Raw genomic sequence first — 19156 nt, forward strand, 5'->3', positions numbered from 1 at the left:
CTTCTTGTGCCTTTTGCCCTTTCTCACTTTCCCTGCTGTGCTGTCTCTCTCTCCTCTCATTTTTCCCTTCCCTATTGATCTGCCTCTCACCTTCTCTCCCTCTCCCATTCCTTGCTACTCTGACTCTCTCTCTAATTATCACTGCAACAGCACAACCACTCACGTAGTCTTCAGTAGCTGTCATTTTACTAATCCCCCTACTCCCACACTCTGACACAAAGTCCCATGACTGTGCCACAAGATCGCCCAAGAAAGCTGTACTGTTCAGATTACTTAACCATCTTCCGCTATTGTTATCTACTCCAGGTGAATATTACCAGGAACAGGTGTACGACACTCCAAACTGCAGGGACCTCACCTCACCCTTGTAGAGGAGAAAATCTGGACCTAATGAATGCTGGGACAAGTAAACACCTGATATCATGAAGCACAGTTTACCCAGGATTAGCAAGGTATGATCTTATTGCACCTAAGCACAACCTCACTCATTGCTATGGGTGTCTTTACTTGCAGGGTCTGCACCTATAGATAAAAGGATTTATTTCCAACCATTCTCAACTAATGGTGACTTCTTGCATACATTTCCAGTTATGTCAGACAATCCTGAGTGATTGCCCTCAGCATGAGAACACTCTGACGTAATTAACAAATGGTTTCAATCTTTGCCAAAAAAATGTAGGTTGCATAAACTTACACTTGCTGAAGTTTAGCCTCAGGATGGTGTTCACAGATTTGTGCAGTGGCAATGGGTGAGGTACGTGGAAGGTGAAGAATGAGGGAATGGAAGAGGGAAAGTAGAGAGGGAAGGAGGAGATAGAATGTGATGGAGCATGGTTAAGGGTTAACTGAGCAGAATGGGAAGGGTAGTGCAAAACAGAGGAAGGGAATTAAGAGAGGGGCATGAAGGAGGCACAAGTAAAAAGGGAGGATCCAAGATATAGGAGAAGAGCTGATGGGTTAGGCAAATATAGATGAAACATTATGGCCTCCCAACCTACTCCATGACCATCTTCCAAGTTATCAAAAACTGGATAATGTCCCCAGCCATCCTGTCCACTATCTGACCTTTTGCTTCCTTTTTTATCATCATCTTCCAACGCTGTTCTCCAGGGCTGGTTCTGAACATGTCTTCTGTTTGTCTGGCATCAGTGCCGAGCAATGGATGGTATTGGTTGACATGGGAGATCAGAAAGGTCAAGGAGGAACGGGGTATGTGCGGAGATTGAATTAGGAGCATAAAACTGGATATGACTTCCATGGAGTACAAGGGAACACCATGGAGATATGTAGGATTGAGGGGTGTTAGGTAATTCTCTGCACTGTCCCATCATGCAGTCATTCCACGATTCACATGACACTCTCAACTGAGATCCCTTCCGCGTACTGTGAAACCCAACTCTTTAACGATGGCAGGGCCAAGCATGTGAGTACGAAAGCATCATTCACAGCCACATTCAGCAAGTAGATGATCCACCTCAGCTTCCTCCTGATATCCCCAAAATCACAGAAAAGCCAGTCTCCAGCCAATTTGATTCACTCAATGTTATGTCAACAAACAGCTGAAAGTACTGGATACAACAAAGGCTGTGGGACCAGACAATATCCCAGCTGTAGTATTGAAGACCTGTGTTCCAGAACGAGCTGGGCCTCTCGCCAAGCTCTTCAGTACAGTTACAACACTGGCATCTATATGACAATGTGGACAATTGCCTAGGTATGTTCTGTTTACAAGAGCAGTACAAATCCAATCTGGCTAATTACTGCCCAATCAGGCTACTCTCAGTCATCTGCAAAGTGATGGAAGGTGTTGTTGACAGTGCTATCTGGCAGCTCTTACTCACTAATAACCCGCTCACTGATGACTGCCCTTCACATGACCTGCTCACTGATGACTGCCCTTCACATGACCTGCTCATTGATGACCTCCCTTTACATAACATACTCACTGATGACTGCCCTTCACACCTAGGCAGTATTTGACTAAGTGTGGCATCAAGAAATCATGGTATAACTGAAGTTGGAATTAGGCCTTTTGCAAAGGAAGATAATTGTGGTTGTCGGAGGTCAATCTTCTCTGTCCCTGGACATCACTACTGGAGTTCTTTGGGGCAGTGTCATAGGCTTGACCATCTTCAGCTGCTGCGACCACCTTTGTTCCATCCAATCAGAAGTGGGGATGTTCATTATTCAATCCATATGCAACTCCTCAGTAAATGAGACAAGGCATGCCTGCATGCAGTAGGACCCAGACAATGTTCAGGCATGGGCTATTAAGTGGCAAGTAACAGAAGTGTCAAGCAATAGCCATCTCCAACAAGAGAGAGTCTAACCACCTGTCAACATACAATGGCATTACCAGCGCCAAGTCCCCCACCATCTATTCCCTTAGGGGACACCTGTAACCAGATACCCAACCAGACCAGCATATAAGTACTATGGCTATAAGACAGTCATCCAGGACAGTCATTTCTTGGGCCATTCCTTGATGCTGATAGACCTGGGATCTGGATCCCGGCTGGAGTTAGATGAGAGTAAGGGATAAAAGTCCAGAAGCCTTGAAAGTATGGCTCAAGGTCAAGCAGCATGGGTCACCTGACCTGTATAATACAGATATCTTCTTTTTCTCCATTATCCCAGTACGTTTACTCCCAAGAACCTCAATAATGCCCTTACTCAGATCCCACACATAAAATCAACTCTTCCTCCCCTATTGCAGCTCTGTTCTCACATTTGTTACCATCACACAGTAATCTTTTCCAAACACATCCTGTTCACTATCCCCAGACCTCCGAAGGCCTTTGCTAATAGTGAGATATCACCCAGATCCTCAAATGCTCAAACATATGCCTTACTTTTCTCACTTCCTCCCAAATTATTACACAATCTGAAACATACACAGACAGAAACTCCATGCATGAGTGCCTCAGATTTACTTTACACTTTTTCCCATATATTTCACTTCACCCTTTCTTCCTTGTTCACATCTACTTCTCTTCCACCCATCTATATGTAACCCCAACCATCATTCACCATCAGAATTTCAATAGCTCCTGACTGACCACTCAGAAAGATCATTCGCCACTCCGTTGCTCAACATAAATGCTCCATTTGTTAGTTATCCCCGAACCTCTTTCTCGCTAACTGACCCAATCCCTCTGCACATTCCTTCTTTTGAATTTTCTTCCATGAATATTTTGAAGGTCCCTGTCACTTAATTTAAACTTCCTTCCTTCTTCACTGGTTATACGTTAAAACTGGGAACACCATTTGGAAGCTCTAATATATCATCTCCCTTTATTTAGGCAACTTTTCCACAAACATTATTCCCTAACTTTATCACTTTATGACACTCATAAGTTCAGGTTCCTCCCATTGAAGAAACGTATCAAATTTCTGGTTTATTTTAAATACAGTTGTACATGATCCTAAGCTGTGCTGGACTTTAAACAATCAGGAAAAAAAACACTGATGAAATGCAGAAGGATTAGAATAGATTGGCAGCTGGACAGGCATGTAGCAGATAATATTTTATGCAAAGAAACACAAAGCAGTAAGATTGCTGAGGATAATAAACAGTGGTAATTTAGATAAGAGAGATTATTATGGAGGATAGAAAACAGGTGACAAATGTGGGTAAATCTGAGTCACCAGTTTATCATGAGGAAGCAATAATGTAAATACGATCTTGGGTGGATTCGCAGGCCGCAGTCCAATTCAAGATGTAATTCTGAAGATAAAGTCCTGGTTTATAGTGTTACGAAAAGAGCCAGTTCTTGTTGGTAGATGACAATGAGGAATCCCAGTGGGGAGGTAACAATGAAGGATAACTAGCTGGGCTGGACTGTGAACCAATGTTGCAGAAACTGCACATATTTCTACCAGTAAAAGAATGCTCAGGAGTGATCCTATTGAAGCATTCAAGACTCAAAAGGACATAGACAAAATAAACTTGAGTATGAATGAAAAATACTTACTTCACAGCTTTTAATAAAATACTTTCCATTTCTTTGCAACCTATCCCTCTTCTAACCAAAGCACCTCCTCCTTCCAAGAGTGTAACATCTGACTCATTGCAATCTGTCCCATGTAAAGTTAGCTAGCAAAATCTTAAACCTATTTACATTCTGAATGAGAATGGGCAGAGGTCAACATATTGACAAGAGTGCTGAAATTTACATCCTAGTTCAAGCACACCCAGCTTTCTGCATGGAAGGGCTGGAATACCTTATTTCAAATAATGAGGAATTGTTGCACTCTGATGGAGATAAAATTAGCAATGTGCCATCAATTTCAGCACAGAATGTCCCTGGAATGCACACTGTTGTCACCTTGAAAGCTGCCAGCATCTTTTGTCTGTAGGATGTCCTTGAGGAACAAGTGTGTGACACATGGAAATTGTGGGCCTTACCTTCGTTTCAGGTCAGTGGTCAAAACTGGCCATGTGTCATCGATCCTCTGCCTTGGTGTTTCTGAATGTGAACAGTGTAATCAGATGTTCTTAAAGTGGTCACCAAAGGTCACCAATGGACAGTGAGAAAATCTTTTCAAAGAATGCACCTGCTGGCTGCATAAAAGGACAGCAGCCCCTGCACCCCAGTCTCTTGCCCAAACTATAGCATGTCTCCCATGTCCCTCCTTCAAGCTGGAGGGATTAGTCGGAATCCTCAAAGTGCAGGGTAATACTCAACTGGTATCTGCGGCTCACTCAGTTTGTACAATTGAGGCCTGAGGGCAAAAAGCAATTGGGTCTTAAGCAGAATTCCTTGTTTGAACCATTGTGTGTATTGTAGCTTCTGTGTTCAGATTGTGACCAGTGTTCTGAAACCAAGGTTAAATCCCCAATTTCCAAGTGTAATGCACTAGAGATTGGTTCCTCACGGCACTTTACATACAAAAGTTGTTTATAGCTTTCAATTTAGCACTGGTGCATTTTCTGAGGAGATCCTAGCCTGAGATTGATGGCACAATGTTGACTTCTCAACTCTGTTCTTTGGCTGTTAACCATTCCCAGATGGAAGCAGATTCTCCCCACCTTCTCCAATGGTGCCTTTCATAACAATGGAGAACAATCCCAGCTTTTCCAATCTCTCTTCATTACCAAATCCCCTTATCCCAGCTAAATCTCAGCTGCATCTGATTAAACTCTTCATACCCTTCCTAAGGTGAGGTAGCCAGAAATGGACAACAATATTCTAAACTGAGGTCTGAAAGATTTATGAAGCAGAAGATTGCACTCTGGGGCTTGCCGAAGGAAAGAGCAAGATACAAGAACAGATGACCCCAGTGAGGTCAGGTGGCTCAGTGCTCAGTAGCAGACCAGCTCATATCTGAATGGCTTTGGAATTTTTCCATACCTCAAGCAGCAAATTAAACTAGCGATATGTGGGTGAATGATGCAAGATTTCTCACCCATGGATGCAAAACCGCAAAGCTAGTGGAGGAACACAGGTAGGTCTCAGATTATGAACTGTGAGAAGTTGAGATAAGGAAGGTCAGAACCTCAGGTAACAGGGCAGGGTGAGAATTACAAGGGGTGGGTGACATGACTGGTCAAAGGGCTATAGTGATTTGATCAGCTGGTGGGATTGGTCACTTACACTATTGGACCAGGGTTCAGCAGCAGAGAAGGGGCATCCTTGTGATTGGGGGATTTGTGGAAACAAGGGATAATTCCAAATCCTATACAGAACCTTTCTGTCGGTTAGGGCCCACACGTCGGACCCCACAGATATACAGTAGGTCAGACTAATCTGCTTTAATTCACACCGATGGAAGCCTCACTTGTCTCATGAAGGCTGTTTGCTAGCCACACATGTGCAAATGAACATTTCACAAATGATGGTAAAATACGCATTGTAACTCATTGACAACACTGTGGATGCATAGTTATGTCATACAGATGGAAGGCCCAGAACAAATTCAATGTTCTCAAGAACTGCATTGTATGTATCTGATTGTATTGGGAATAGAGCAGAACAAGGTGATAAAAAGAGGTAACAAGAGCTACGAAAGGAGAATATAAAAAGAGATTCAGGAAGAATATCAAAATCAGTGCTAAAAGCTGTTGCAGTTATATTGGGACAAAGAGGATGGTCAAGAGCAATACAGGCTCTTTAAAAATGTATGGTGCGAATACTGCACCTTAAAAAAATAATCCCTGTAAGGGTGGTGTCAAAACGGTCAAGCAGCTTTTGAAGGGGATATAATTTGCCAGATTAGAAGGGAAGAAGTATAGTGGGGGAGAGGTGGAAGGGAGGTCCGTAATGGGACTGACCTACCTACAGCTGGTACAGACTTGAGTGGCTGAATGGTCATGTAAGCATGCTGGTATCATTGGCAGTTTGATATTAAGCCTTGAAGAAACCATGTTTCAAAATACAGGTGTGTCTTGGATAACCACTGAAAACAATGAAATAATAGACAAGGTTATTTCCCATCACTGTTTAAGAAGAAAATAACATCCCTGCATCCTGACAAAATAATATTAGGCCTGATCATGGTGGACTGGGCCTTTCACCTTGTGAGCAATCTGACTCCACCCAGACACACTTAACTGAGCTGGATGTGAAGGGACAATTTCACTGGCCCTTTGCTTCTGAGTTGGCTGATGAGGTTCGGATTGTGACTGGGCCTCAAGCAGAACAGTACAGAAGACCCAGCCCTGGGACATCCCTGACAGGCTATGACCAAAGCAATATAGTAGGTGGAGTTTTGTCTTCTGTCAAAGCTGTCATTCAATTCAACAGTTTTTAATCTCTTTGATACTCAGAGAAATTTACAAACTATTAAAACTAAAGTAAATAATTTTAAAAATGTCTTAAGTTTAAAACTAAAAATATTAAACAGAAATAAAAGCATTTACTAATTAAAAACATTAAAGCAAAGCAAAATAATTTTTCAAAAAACATACATTCCTCTGTATCTCCTAATCTGCAGGCTGAGAATTTCCACTGAAGTAGAATCCCCATTGGAATAGTTTCAGAGCATACACTAGGTCTGGCCTGGTTCAGGATCTGAGTGGCAACTCCTTAGTGTAATGATTGGGAATCCCAACAAGATTGGGATTCTATATGTGAATATAGAATCAGCTGTCTATATGTGAACTTCAGAGACTGAGCACAATAACAGATTTGCCTCCTGAATTAGTCCACAGGACCTGGACTGGACTCACACAGGTGTGTAATTTGTTCTGGGACTTTGTTCAATCTGAATGCATAGACATTCAGAACCACCGGCCTACATTGGTCCCATTGAATCAGGGACAAGGACTTGTCAAGATAATACACCTAAACACAGACAAATTTTCAGTGTCAGTTTTCTACTTCAGAGTTTGAAAAGTTCGCTGAGAATATTGCAACTGCCTAACAATAATCTAATATTCTCTTAATTCAGGAACCATTTCATTAAATTGGAAAACTGTGCTTGTTACTCTGTTCTTTAACAAAGTTGAGAAAGGTGAACAGGATTATCGACCACTTTGCCTTGCATGTGTTGTTGAGAAATTACTAGAGTGTGTAATTAAACACTGTGTGACTGAACACCTTGAAAATTTTCAAGGGTAGCTCATGTCTGACAAATCTGAATTATTTGGAAAGGTGATTAAACTATGAGAGAACAGGAATGTATATATGTAGATGTTATTTACAAGGACTTACAGAAGCTTGATAATGTCCCTCAAAAGAAACTGTCCGCTAAGGTTGGAATTCATGGAACTGAAGACAAATGATTGACCTGGCAAGCAAATTGGCTGCACAGCACGAGACGGTGAGCACAGATAATGGGCAGGTACTCAAACTGGCAGGATGTGGCTGGTGGTGTCCTACAAGGAACAATGCTGGGGACGCATCCATCCATCATATTTATGAACAACTTAGATGATGAGATAGCTATATATCCAAGTGTGCAATTGATATAAAGATAGATGGCATTGTAAGCAGGGTAAATGAGAGCATTAAATTACAAACAAATATCAATAGAATGAACAAACAGAGGTTTTAATCCCTGGAATTTGGAAGATTAAAGAGAACAGGCTCAGAGACAAAATATACTTGTATTCTATTTTCCTCTGACTTAAATCCATTTTGTGTGCTCTTTATATTTTGCCTGCTAAATGTTTCTTTTTCCAATATTTATTCTTGTTCATTTTAAAGCCATGGTAGATCCCTCCTTCATTAGTGTTTCTAGTTATTGTAGTAAGCCCCAGTCCAACAAAACAATGATTTTATCCTCTTGTTTAAATTATTTGTTTAAACCCTCAAGTTAGTGACATGATGGAAATATGTTTCCATAATTTACCTTACCAAAACTCCTCATCATTTTGAACAATATTTCCAGAAATTATTTCAACATACTCTGCTCTTATGAAAGGAACTGGGTTCTAGAAGTATTTAATGCACAAAAATGTAGCTGAACAGGAGCCCACAATAGATTTATTAATACACCCCTACCTCCCACCAACAGTGATGTTCTATTGGGCACAAAGCCCAAGGTATGGCAAGGGATGAAATGGGACTACTATGCAAAACTACACACACATAAAGATGCTTCCTCCACTTCCTCCACCACCGCAGAGCTAGCACAGGAAATCAGACCACATGAGTTTTCGGGGAGACTGAGTGACATAGCAAGTACAGCTGCTGCTTCACAGCTCCAGCAACCCAAATTCAATTCTGACCTCCGATGCTTCCTGTGTAGAGTTTGCACGTTCTCTTTGTGACTGCGCAGATTATCTCTGGATGCTTCAAGTTTCCTCCATGCCCCAAAGACATGTGGGTTGTGGGTTTATTGGCCACTGTAGATTCTCCTAAGCGTGTAGGTGAGTTGTAGAATGTGGAGGAAGTCGATGGGAATGTGGGGAGAATAGGTTATAGTGAAATTGGTGGGATTACACTGTGAGCCAGCAGAGGTGCAATGGGTTGAATGGTCTCCATCTATGTCAACAGGAAATATGAAAGAGGGTTGAGGGAAATCTTGGGGTGGACTGGACCTACCACAGAGAGATGAAATTGGTTGGCAACATCAAGGGAAGAGGCAGCATCAGAGAAAGGGACATACAGGGAAGAGAAGGAGAGAAAAAACATCTGTTGAAGGGACATTGAAAAAGAGAAGGAACAGAGGACTGGTCAACAGCTAAAGGGACATCGCGTGGAAGGGCATCAAGGGATAGATGTAGGATGATCAACTATGTGATACTGCTGGGATAAATAGGATTGGTCCAAGTCAGAACTGAGGGCCTGAATGACCTTGGCAACAACAGAGGGGCGGAAGAAAATGGAAATCTTAAAAGAGGATATTTTTGCTGGAAAATCAATGTGCCAAATTCTCCAGCAGAAGACTGGGTAAGGTTTTCTTCCTTTAACTAACTAACCCTGAAGTAGTTCAGCCTCAATCCTACAGCAATGTTATTATCAGGCCTTGGATACATGAATATATTTTGGCTAGTTATGTTGATGTCAGTGTGTATGCCCAATGGCCTCATTTAGCAATGTGGATTTAGATTCAATTGCTCACAGTGCACACAAAACCACTGCACTACACAGAAGAACTTAAAGACTGGTTCCTCTCAACTTAACTCACAACTAAAGCCTGTCAACCTGGTCACTCCTACTCATGTAAGGTACCCAGTTGAAAGTGTAACAGCCAGGATCTTGCTTTAATGTTAACACTGTGGCAAATATGCTCGTCTTTATTATGTAGCAAGTCAAACAAAAGTACTGGAACAAACAGTAATCCAGAGATTACTATTCAAGCTACCTTGTTGCTCCACAGGCTGCACTATGCCAGAAGCTCACAGATGGAACTGATATTGAAAGATATGCAACTAGGTGATGTTAGAACACTCACTCTGCAGTTGATACTAAATATTCTAGAATAGTTTAGGGCCAGCACATTAAAGAGCACTCTGAAAGGCATTAAAGTGTTAATTAACGTCAAACAGTCATTCTAACCTTCAAACTTAATACATATTACAAATTGTGGATTTTCATTTCTTCAAAGGGTCATTTGTGTTGGATATTTCCACCTTGACACAGGTTTGGTAGTTTAGTGATTGACTGCTTAGAGGCAAGGGACATGCCAGTAAAACCCAGCCAGGTCTGTAGGCAAACAACGAAACAGGACTGGGACAACCAAAGCTACCTTACAACTAGGTACATCATTCAACACTTCAGATGCCCTTAACAGATCTGAGGGTGCCTTTTACTACCCACTATCTAGAAAGATGGGGGTCATTTTTAGAGGAGGCACAAGCTGGAACATGCAGGACCTCTTCAGGCCGATGAGAATGAGAAGAGGTTGACAGACAATTGAGCAGAAACAGCCAACTCCCTTTGTGGCAGGGATGCCTGTGATGTCCTCATTATTACGTGGTTCACCTAGACTTCATTTGTCCACACATCTAAAGTATAACTATCAAATCTGCTTGTCCCCCTAGCATTCTCTCCAATAAATCAGTCTGAAAACAACGTGCCTTACCACCCAGTGTTCTGTGTCCTTCCATTTATCTCCACTGCACAAAGTTAAAGGACCTTGACAGACATTAACAAGGAAGTGTTAGCAAATAATATTTGATCCTAATTAAAATTAGTGAAACTTAACATTCTAACATTGTGCAAATTGCACCAAAACAATTCTGCACTCTCCCTTCCTTACACTCCCACAACTTCAGCAAAGTTATAGCTCTTTGCTCAGATCCCAGCTCTAACGACTGAGATAATTTTGGTATCATGAAAGCCCCCTTCGACTTTTCTTACTGAGCGGAGGCTTTTTAACAGACTGCTGCCCACCTGAATTTTTTGATCCAATCCAGTTATCCCACCGTTCTAGTTTCTGCTTTACGAACATAATGCAGGTTAAATCAGAGCGGAGCTACCATCCTTGTAAATGTGAACAGATCACTCATTCTCCTTTTTGTTAGAAACTCAGTTATCTCAGCTTGGATAGGTAGCTCCGTGTTCATTAATATCGTCAAATTGAGGTATTTTCGGAAGCATGTATTTTTGTTTTCTTTAAACAAGCAAGCGAGAAATCTAGACTAAAAGTTTTTTTGTATTTTTGTCAAATCTTTTGTATTGATTGTTCTTGCACTAAAATATCGACCCAACACCATCACTAACTTTTAGCACCTGGTGGTAATTCTTCATTTACGTGGCTGAGCAATGCAGGATGACAAAACTGCTCCTGTCTCTGCCTGATGTCTGTGCACGTTTCCCAAGTCGAACTGCAGGGCAGTGGCCTGGAATAAGATTTAGTTCCCCCTCCCCACCCCACATAGGGTCAGGTCTGCGCGGTCTCTGTGCGATACACTAGGTGGTGCAATTAGCAAGTGAGCATTTGGGGAACTCACTTCCTTGCATTTTCGCCATTACTTCTGTGAACAGACCACAAAAAAAAACAGAACTTGAGATGGGGTATTTTTGTTTAAAAAAAGACAGAAACTATAATTTAAAAAAAAATTTGCCATGGTGAAGTGAGTCACAAAATCAATTTTCTTTCACAAAAGGTGACAAGTCAGAGTTGAAGGTACCCGTTCAGGACAGCAACCGGAGTGAATGAACAATGACATTGAATCGGAGTGTTCGTTTGTCTCTTGGTGAGAGAACGTTGCATCCCTCAAGAGTTTCAACGTGTATTTTCTTTAAAGCAAAGAAAGATGTCAGTTGCTCATTAATATTTTATAGGTGTAGTTAGGAATTAGTAACTCATTAACAAGTGCTTCAGTAATTTCGTAGTGTAGATGCAGGGACAGTGCAAGAGTTGTTAAAGATAACGTTGAAGGATAGCATAAAAGCTGCAATAAAAACGAACTTTAATTTGGGAGAGTCCAGTTATTGAGACAAAGGGATCTTTTCATTCTATCAGTTATCATATGCACAAACAATTTTATTGATTAAGGTGAGATTGGAAAAAAATACTTCCTGGGAGCTAATGACTGAATTTTCACTTTCCTTCTCAAAGGTGAGGGGGCGCTCAACACCCGACCCCCGCAACAGAGTTCAGCACCAGAGACAATTGTGGTAAACTGGTGAGTAGCTGCCTCTTGGCACAGCCCCCGGATTGTACACACTGACCACGTTCCCACGGAGTGCGGTCTCGATTTCTCTGCTCTGCTGGAGTCTAGAGGGCCGATTAAATCTTCGCTTGTGAGCCTCTCTCTCTCCCCCACACGCACACTTTTTCTCTCTCTCTCTCCCCCCAGATCTGACGTGTTACTGTAGTTCGTGCAGTAATTTAAACCCTTAAATCTGCCAATACAATTATGGCAACTAATCGAGATGGGAAGACTTTGACTCGCAGGAGAGGCAGCCCTGGAAAGCTGGCACGAAAAGTCAGCTTGGAGTTTGGCAGAATAAATAAAGTGAAGGGGTGTGGAGCTGAATCTTTGTCGGCAGTGTCACTCATCAACATGGAAGGCGGGGATGGTCCAATGTCAGTCCCATTGGGTATAAATTGGGTGGAAGAGTGCGGCCAATGAGGGCGGGGGCTGTTGCTCTGGTTAACTGGGGAGGGGGGCCAGCTTTTTTTCTCCTGCCGGGAGTCAGACGTGATTCTCCTCGTTGTCGAGGAACGTCGACTTCACGTCATCGCAGGAGATGGTGAGGGGCTGAGCTATTTTAAATGCTGTGATTGTAGAGAGTCCCTGCCCATCTGTCTGTGTCTATGTGGGAGAGAGAGCGGAGGTGCGGAGCCGGGCTGCGAGATTTAACAGGCGGGGGGTGATCAGGGAAATGCGAGGTGGTGCGCTGGCTGGTCAGAAAAAGACTCAACTTGGCCCCAGCCGTTCCTGAGGAGGGAGGAGATCGCCCCCGACCCAAGATGACTCTAGTGCCGGAGGAAAACATCGACGAGTCGGTGGCGTTGGCCGCGCTTTCTCAGGGTAACTGCGACCCCGAGCTGTTGGGGCAAGAATGCTGCGAGAGGGCGCTCATCAACATCTCGGGGCTGAGGTTCGAGACGCAGCTTCGGACCCTCGCCCAGTTCCCCGACACCTTGCTGGGCGACCCCAGGAAGAGGATGCGCTACTTCGACCCTCTTCGAAACGAGTATTTCTTCGACAGGAATCGCCCCAGCTTCGACGCCATCCTCTACTTCTACCAGTCGGGCGGGAGGCTGAGGAGACCCGCGAATGTGCCCGTCGACATTTTCATGGAGGAGATTAAATTCTACGAGATGGGAGAAGAGGCCATCGAAAATTTTCGAGAGGAGGAAGGTTTTATCAAGGAAGAAGAGCGCATTTTGCCCACCAACGAGTACCAGCGTCAAGTTTGGCTTCTGTTCGAATACCCGGAGAGCTCGGGGTCCGCCAAGGGGATCGCCATCGTCTCCGTCCTTGTCATTCTCATCTCCATCATCATCTTCTGTCTGGAGACCCTGCCGGAATTCAGAGAAGATGCCCGCCTGGAACCGAGGAGAATCGCTGCCAATGGCACTGACACCTTGGGGGTGAACATGTTCACCGACCCCTTCTTCATCATCGAGACTCTCTGCATTGTTTGGTTCTCTTTCGAACTGTTGGTGAGATTTTTCTCCTGCCCCAGCAAATCCAGCTTCTCCAAGAATATCATGAACATCATTGATATCGTGGCTATCATCCCTTACTTCATCACCCTGTTTACCGAGTTAGTGTATCACCAAAGCAACGGGCAGCAGACGATGTCCTTGGCGATCCTCAGGGTCATCCGGCTGGTTCGAGTGTTCCGGATCTTCAAGCTGTCCAGGCACTCCAAGGGGCTCCAGATCCTGGGGAAAACCCTGCAAGCCAGTCTGAGGGAGCTGGGCTTGCTCATGTTCTTCCTCTTCATCGGAGTCATCCTGTTTTCCAGCGCCGTTTACTTCGCCGAGACGGACGACCCGGACTCCAGCTTCTCCAGCATCCCGGACGCTTTCTGGTGGGCAGTAGTTACCATGACGACGGTGGGTTACGGAGACATGCATCCCGTCACCATCGGAGGCAAGATCGTGGGATCCCTGTGCGCCATCGCCGGGGTCCTGACCATCGCGCTGCCCGTGCCCGTCATTGTGTCCAACTTCAACTACTTCTACCACCGGGAGAACGAGCACGAAGACCAGGCTGAGTACATGCACATCAGCAGCGGGCAGCAGGCACACTCCCTCGGCCATCTCAAGGCCAGCAACCAGTCCCTCAACAAAAGCGAGGCGGAGGACAACGTGGACGCAATGATCATGGATCATCAGTACCCCGACTACACCCCCATCAAACAGAGACCGTCAGACAACCAGACCAGGAAAATATTCACTGATGTATGATCGAAGGGAGGAGACAGAGTGGGGGGAACGGGGGCTAAATACTAACTGAGAAACTCTCCATCCAGTGCTTTAAGTCACGTTAAAAAGAAACATTTTATGATGTTCAGTCTCACCAACACATGGAGGCTGAAAAATTGTACAAATACATTTGTGACAGAATTAGATCTAGGCAGAGGGATGCGTCAGATTGCTCAACAGTTTTATTTTAGCTTTGCTATCAACATATTAAATTTTTGACATTTTCTGCGGTTTAATCCAATTAGACCACCGCTTGTTCTGCTTTCGTTTTCACACGTCCGTTATTCTATTTACAGCTTAATCTTCAAAGCACACTGGCTAAATTGAACAAAAAAAAACAAACAAAATCGATTTTTGAAAATCAGTCCCAGCAATTCTGCATCGGTCGTGGGTTTGGGGATCTCGACGGGCAGTGTGTATTTCAACGGGGAAGGGGATTCAGCTCCCACGCCCACCCTCCACCACCTCGGCGGGAGAATGTCTGACCTGAATGGGGAACAAACAATGCTTCAGAATTTTCAAATCAGTAGGAAAACGTTTGCAAAGAAAGCGGAGGGGGCGGAAGGGAGGAATCAACCAGCAATCAAACAGAGAGAAGGAGAAAGGAGCAAAACAATGTGAAGATTACGAATCGAAGAACAAACAGCTATTGCTGCAATACCAGAAATGAATATCCAGACAGCATCAACTCCACCATGGAACTGACCCTAATTATTCCTGCTATTGTGTCAAAGCAATTTTCGTTACGATAGTTGTGCTACATCGGATAAATTTGATGTGCCATTGTCCTGCTTCTCTCCACATGGGGGAGAATTAGGCAAAAACCCTTTGCTTTTTAATATCAGAAATCGCATTTGTGAAGAAACGGCGGTCGATACCTTAAAACAATTGTGGCTGATGATTGCATTGGTGCCATTATTTTGTTACACTTGACGGTTCCGGCTGCTCCCCAGCCCTACCCCTCCTCATAATATGAACGTCTTGAAGTGCCTGCCTGAGAAATACAAAACAAGGGACACGTGTGAGATTCAGGCGGAGGCGGTCTGGCTGCAGCGGCACGCTGCCGGCGGCGGCGATGCGCCGACTAACCAGCACCTCCCCGTGGGATAATCTCGTCAGCGTCGGCGGTTGTCACGGCAACCTTCCGGCCTGCTCTCTCGCCCGACGGCCGGAGGTGTCAAACCTCACTCAAAAAAATATACCCTTTCACAAATGACTTCATTGCTGCTTCATTTGCATCGATATTCTGCAAAAATAAAACCCAAACTCGCTGCAGCGTGGAGACATTGTATCATTGCGAGCGTAATATTTAATTTCTCTGTATCCAGTGGCTGCTCAACGAGTTACAATTTATCCCAACAGTTTCTTCCAGCACAGCTGTAGGTTGAAGTATCCAAAGCAAATAAATGCATTTTACGGCGTGAGTGACCAGTCACTATTTGCCAGCTGCAAATTGGCCAGTTCAATCATAAGAGACGATTTTCAATTCTGACTGACTTTAACCCCAGCACAAAGGTCCTTGTTCCCAGGCCCCAAGTTCGCCCCACGTGACAGCCAAATAGCCACACCACCTGGAATTGTGGCGAGCGGATTTCAGACAAATCCGTGATCGATGGATTCATATGAAATCGAGGGGTAAATCCTTTGTGAAATCAGCCCAGTACCCGGAGTTAGGTCGCTCCCTGGTCAATAAGATGCAACAGTCGTTGCACGGGAACACCAAATCAACAGGAGTGCGAATTCTCACTGGAATGAGTAACTCAAGTCCCTCGGATAAAGGGCGAATGCCTTTCCCTTTTATTATTTCAAGGCATTCAGTCCGCACACGCACACTGGGGAACTTGAAGCGATTGCTAAAGTTCCTTTGCCGGACCCTTCACTGATCACCGGACGCGATCCAGTGGGACACTGACCTGCTTGGAATTGCCAAGTCTGCTGTGCAGGCCTTGGGGGTCTAAGGAAAGGACTAATGCAGCCAAATCTCCTTGCAGGCCACACAGAAAATACAAGGTTTCCACTAATTGGGAAAACCAAAATTCACAAAGAGAGGAATGTTCACGACATCAAAATTGCCAGTTTGTGACGGCACGGTGTGAAAGGTGAGTGTTACCATTTAATGGTTATAATTACAATACAAGTATCACTTGTTTCCTTACACATTGAGATTTATATAATTATAGATCATCAACCTCAGTTTGCAATTTCGCCACAAGGGAACATACTTGTATTTCTGTGTGCTGTTGCATCAACGAGATGTTGTTGGCAGGGAATGAGATTTGTTTAAATTTTGCTTATATCTTTTCCGTAATGTGAATTTTAAAAATAATTACATATTTTGCGAAATGCAGCATTTCTAAACGTGGCAATTCTTTGAAATGCGGCCGAGCCGAGCCGAGATTCCTTTTACCAATTCGTGATGGAATCAGGGCAACGAGGCATCACCAGACTGTGATTGTAAATTTAGGAGTGTTTCTATAGAGGATGATGGATAACCTTTTGTCCTTTGAGGGATGTAAATGTCGAGCATTCCCCGCTTGCAATTATTCCCGCTGACGACATTGCTAACAATACCCCGTCTATGTATATGTGTGACTGCTCAGATGGATGGAAAAGATTCCGCAGCACTATGGGAAGAAGAACGGGGAGTTCTCCTGGTATCCTTGGCACCTTTCCTCAACCAACCCACAAAAAAAATCGGTATCTTGCTCTACATAACTCACCAATCAATTTGCCCATGTAACTGCTGAATAGATTTGACAAGAAAATCATTGATTTTGAAGTATGGTGTGTCCTGAGGACGTGAATAGGTGTCATATAAACGCAATTTATTATCTTATAGTACCTTCGGTATCTTCAATGTAAAATCAACAGCAATTACTGTTGTTCAGATATCTCTACCCTGATATGTGGTGCATATTTTTAACATTCGGATCAAGGGTTTACAGAATCATTGTAGCGTGGAAGGAGATCATTCGGCCCATCAACTCTATGCTGGCTGTCCACTGGACAAATTCCCCCGATCTTCCTATTTTTCCCCCCAGTAAACCACCATTTTTAAAATCTCTCCTGTATCTATCCATTTTATTTTTGAAAGCAACAATTGAATATGGCGCCACAACTCTTTCATAGTTCTGAATGCTAATGTCAATATATCTGGACAGCTCAAGGAGGCTACGTATAATAAAAGCAGGTTAACTATTCTGGGAAATTAGAACTCTTGAGACGTGTGTGGAGTCTTTTAGAACTTCTTGCACACAGGCTATTATTTGAATCCTATAAAATGAGCTGAATGTGGATTGATTAATCTTTACCTGGTTCATGTTTTGAAAATGCCAGAATTGATTAATCAAGTGACAGATTAAGCATGTTCTCAAGATTTGAACTCTTGTTACATCCTGTGAATGGAGCAATTGTTTAGGTTAAAATGATGAAAGACACGATGATGCCGGAGGAACTCAGCAGGCCAGGTGGCATCCGCGGAGAAAAGCAGGTGGTCAACGTTTCAGGTCAGGACCCTTCTTCGGGACTGAAGACAGGAAAAGAGGAAGCCCGATATATAGGAGGGAAAAGCAGAGCAGTGATAGGTGGACAAAAGAGGGGAGGCAGGGTGGGCACACAGTGGTGATAGGCAGGTGCGGGGGAGAAGGGGAGAGCAGATCCACTGGGGGATGGGTCAAAGGTAAGGAGGAAAAAAGGATAGAAAAAAGAGAGGCTAGGAAGGAAGAAAAGGAGAGCTGTGGTTGGGGGGATGGTGTTGGGGGGGTGGTGGTTGAGGGGACAGAGCACAGGTGTTCTGTGCCTCCACTCTATAACCACGATCTGCATCTCCCAATTGCCAGTCACTTCAACTCCCCCTCCCACACTATCACTGATATGTCAGTCCTCAGCCTCCTCCACTGCCAGGAGAATTCTAAGCGCAAACTGGAGGAAAAGCATCTCATTTTCTGTCTTGGAACCTTGCAGCCTAACAGCATGAACATTGAATTCTCCCACTTTGAGGAATCCTCTCAACCCCCACCCCACCCCACCCCCACCCCCAACCATGCCTCTTCTTTTCTTCCCTTTCCTAGCCTCTCTCTCTTTTTTCTGCCCTTTTTTCCTCCTTACCTTTGACCCATCCCCTGGTGGATCTGCTCTCCTCTCCTCCCCTGCACCTGCCTATCACTGTCTCTTACCTGTATCTACCTATCACCACCTTGTGCTCACCCCGCCTCCCCTCTTTTGTCCACCTATCACTGCTCTGCTTTTCCCTCCTATATATTGGGTTTCCCCTTTTCCTATCTTCAGTCCTGAAGAAGGGTCCTGACCTGAAATGTTGACCGCCTGCTTTCCTCCATGGATGCTGCCTGGCCTGCTGAGTTCCTCCAGCACCATAGTGTTTTTCATCTAGATTCCAGCATCTGCAGTTCTTTGTTTCTTTAGGTTAAAATGTCACCCTTGGAGACATTATATTATAAATACAGGAGAATCTCGCTTCTGTATGAACCAATACCTGATGAGGGCATTGTGTTGTATATTGCTGGTCCACCTCGAGGAGTCAGTATAAGCAAGGCATTTGATGTTGCTGCTGTTTTAAGGGGAGTAGAATAGAATCTCTGTGGCTGAATGGGTTACAACAGCATATTTTTGCATTTTTGTCTGCATTTGAATGAGAAGAAAGGAAAGATCTCTCCTTGGAAGGTGAAAGGATTCAATTGGGTACAAAACCATTGAGGAAAATTGTAAAATGTATTAATAATCAACACTTTAGAGCTGCATATACAGATTACGGGGATACTGTTTTGAAAATAAATACTTAATAAGGACTACCTTTCTCTGAATATGTATTTGGGGCAGCAAGAGGTACGGTGAGGCTAGGAGTACTTGACACTGA

General features: G+C 43.9%; 1 protein-coding gene across 3 annotated transcripts in view; it reads left to right on the forward strand.

The window, feature by feature from the left end:
* Positions 1–361: 361 nt before the first annotated feature.
* LOC127580417 (potassium voltage-gated channel subfamily A member 3-like) overlaps positions 362–19156 on the forward strand; it is a 62210-nt gene continuing 43415 nt past the window's right edge. Inside the window, exons 1-4 of one of the 3 annotated variants that reach the window (XR_007957820.1) lie at positions 362–452; positions 11501–11590; positions 11956–12022; positions 12197–16382. Coding sequence is in view for 1 of the 3 variants with exons in the window: in XM_052033856.1 (XP_051889816.1) it covers positions 12814–14265 (1452 nt within the window). In the remaining 2 variants the exon portion in view is untranslated. Of the gene's footprint in view, positions 453–11383; positions 11409–11500; positions 11591–11955; positions 12023–12196; positions 16384–19156 lie in introns of those variants that run through there. The other 2 variants (XR_007957819.1, XM_052033856.1) reach the window with 2 other exon arrangements.

The sequence above is a fragment of the Pristis pectinata genome, chromosome 19, assembly GCF_009764475.1.
Source record: "Pristis pectinata isolate sPriPec2 chromosome 19, sPriPec2.1.pri, whole genome shotgun sequence".
Classification (NCBI taxonomy): domain Eukaryota; kingdom Metazoa; phylum Chordata; class Chondrichthyes; order Rhinopristiformes; family Pristidae; genus Pristis; species Pristis pectinata.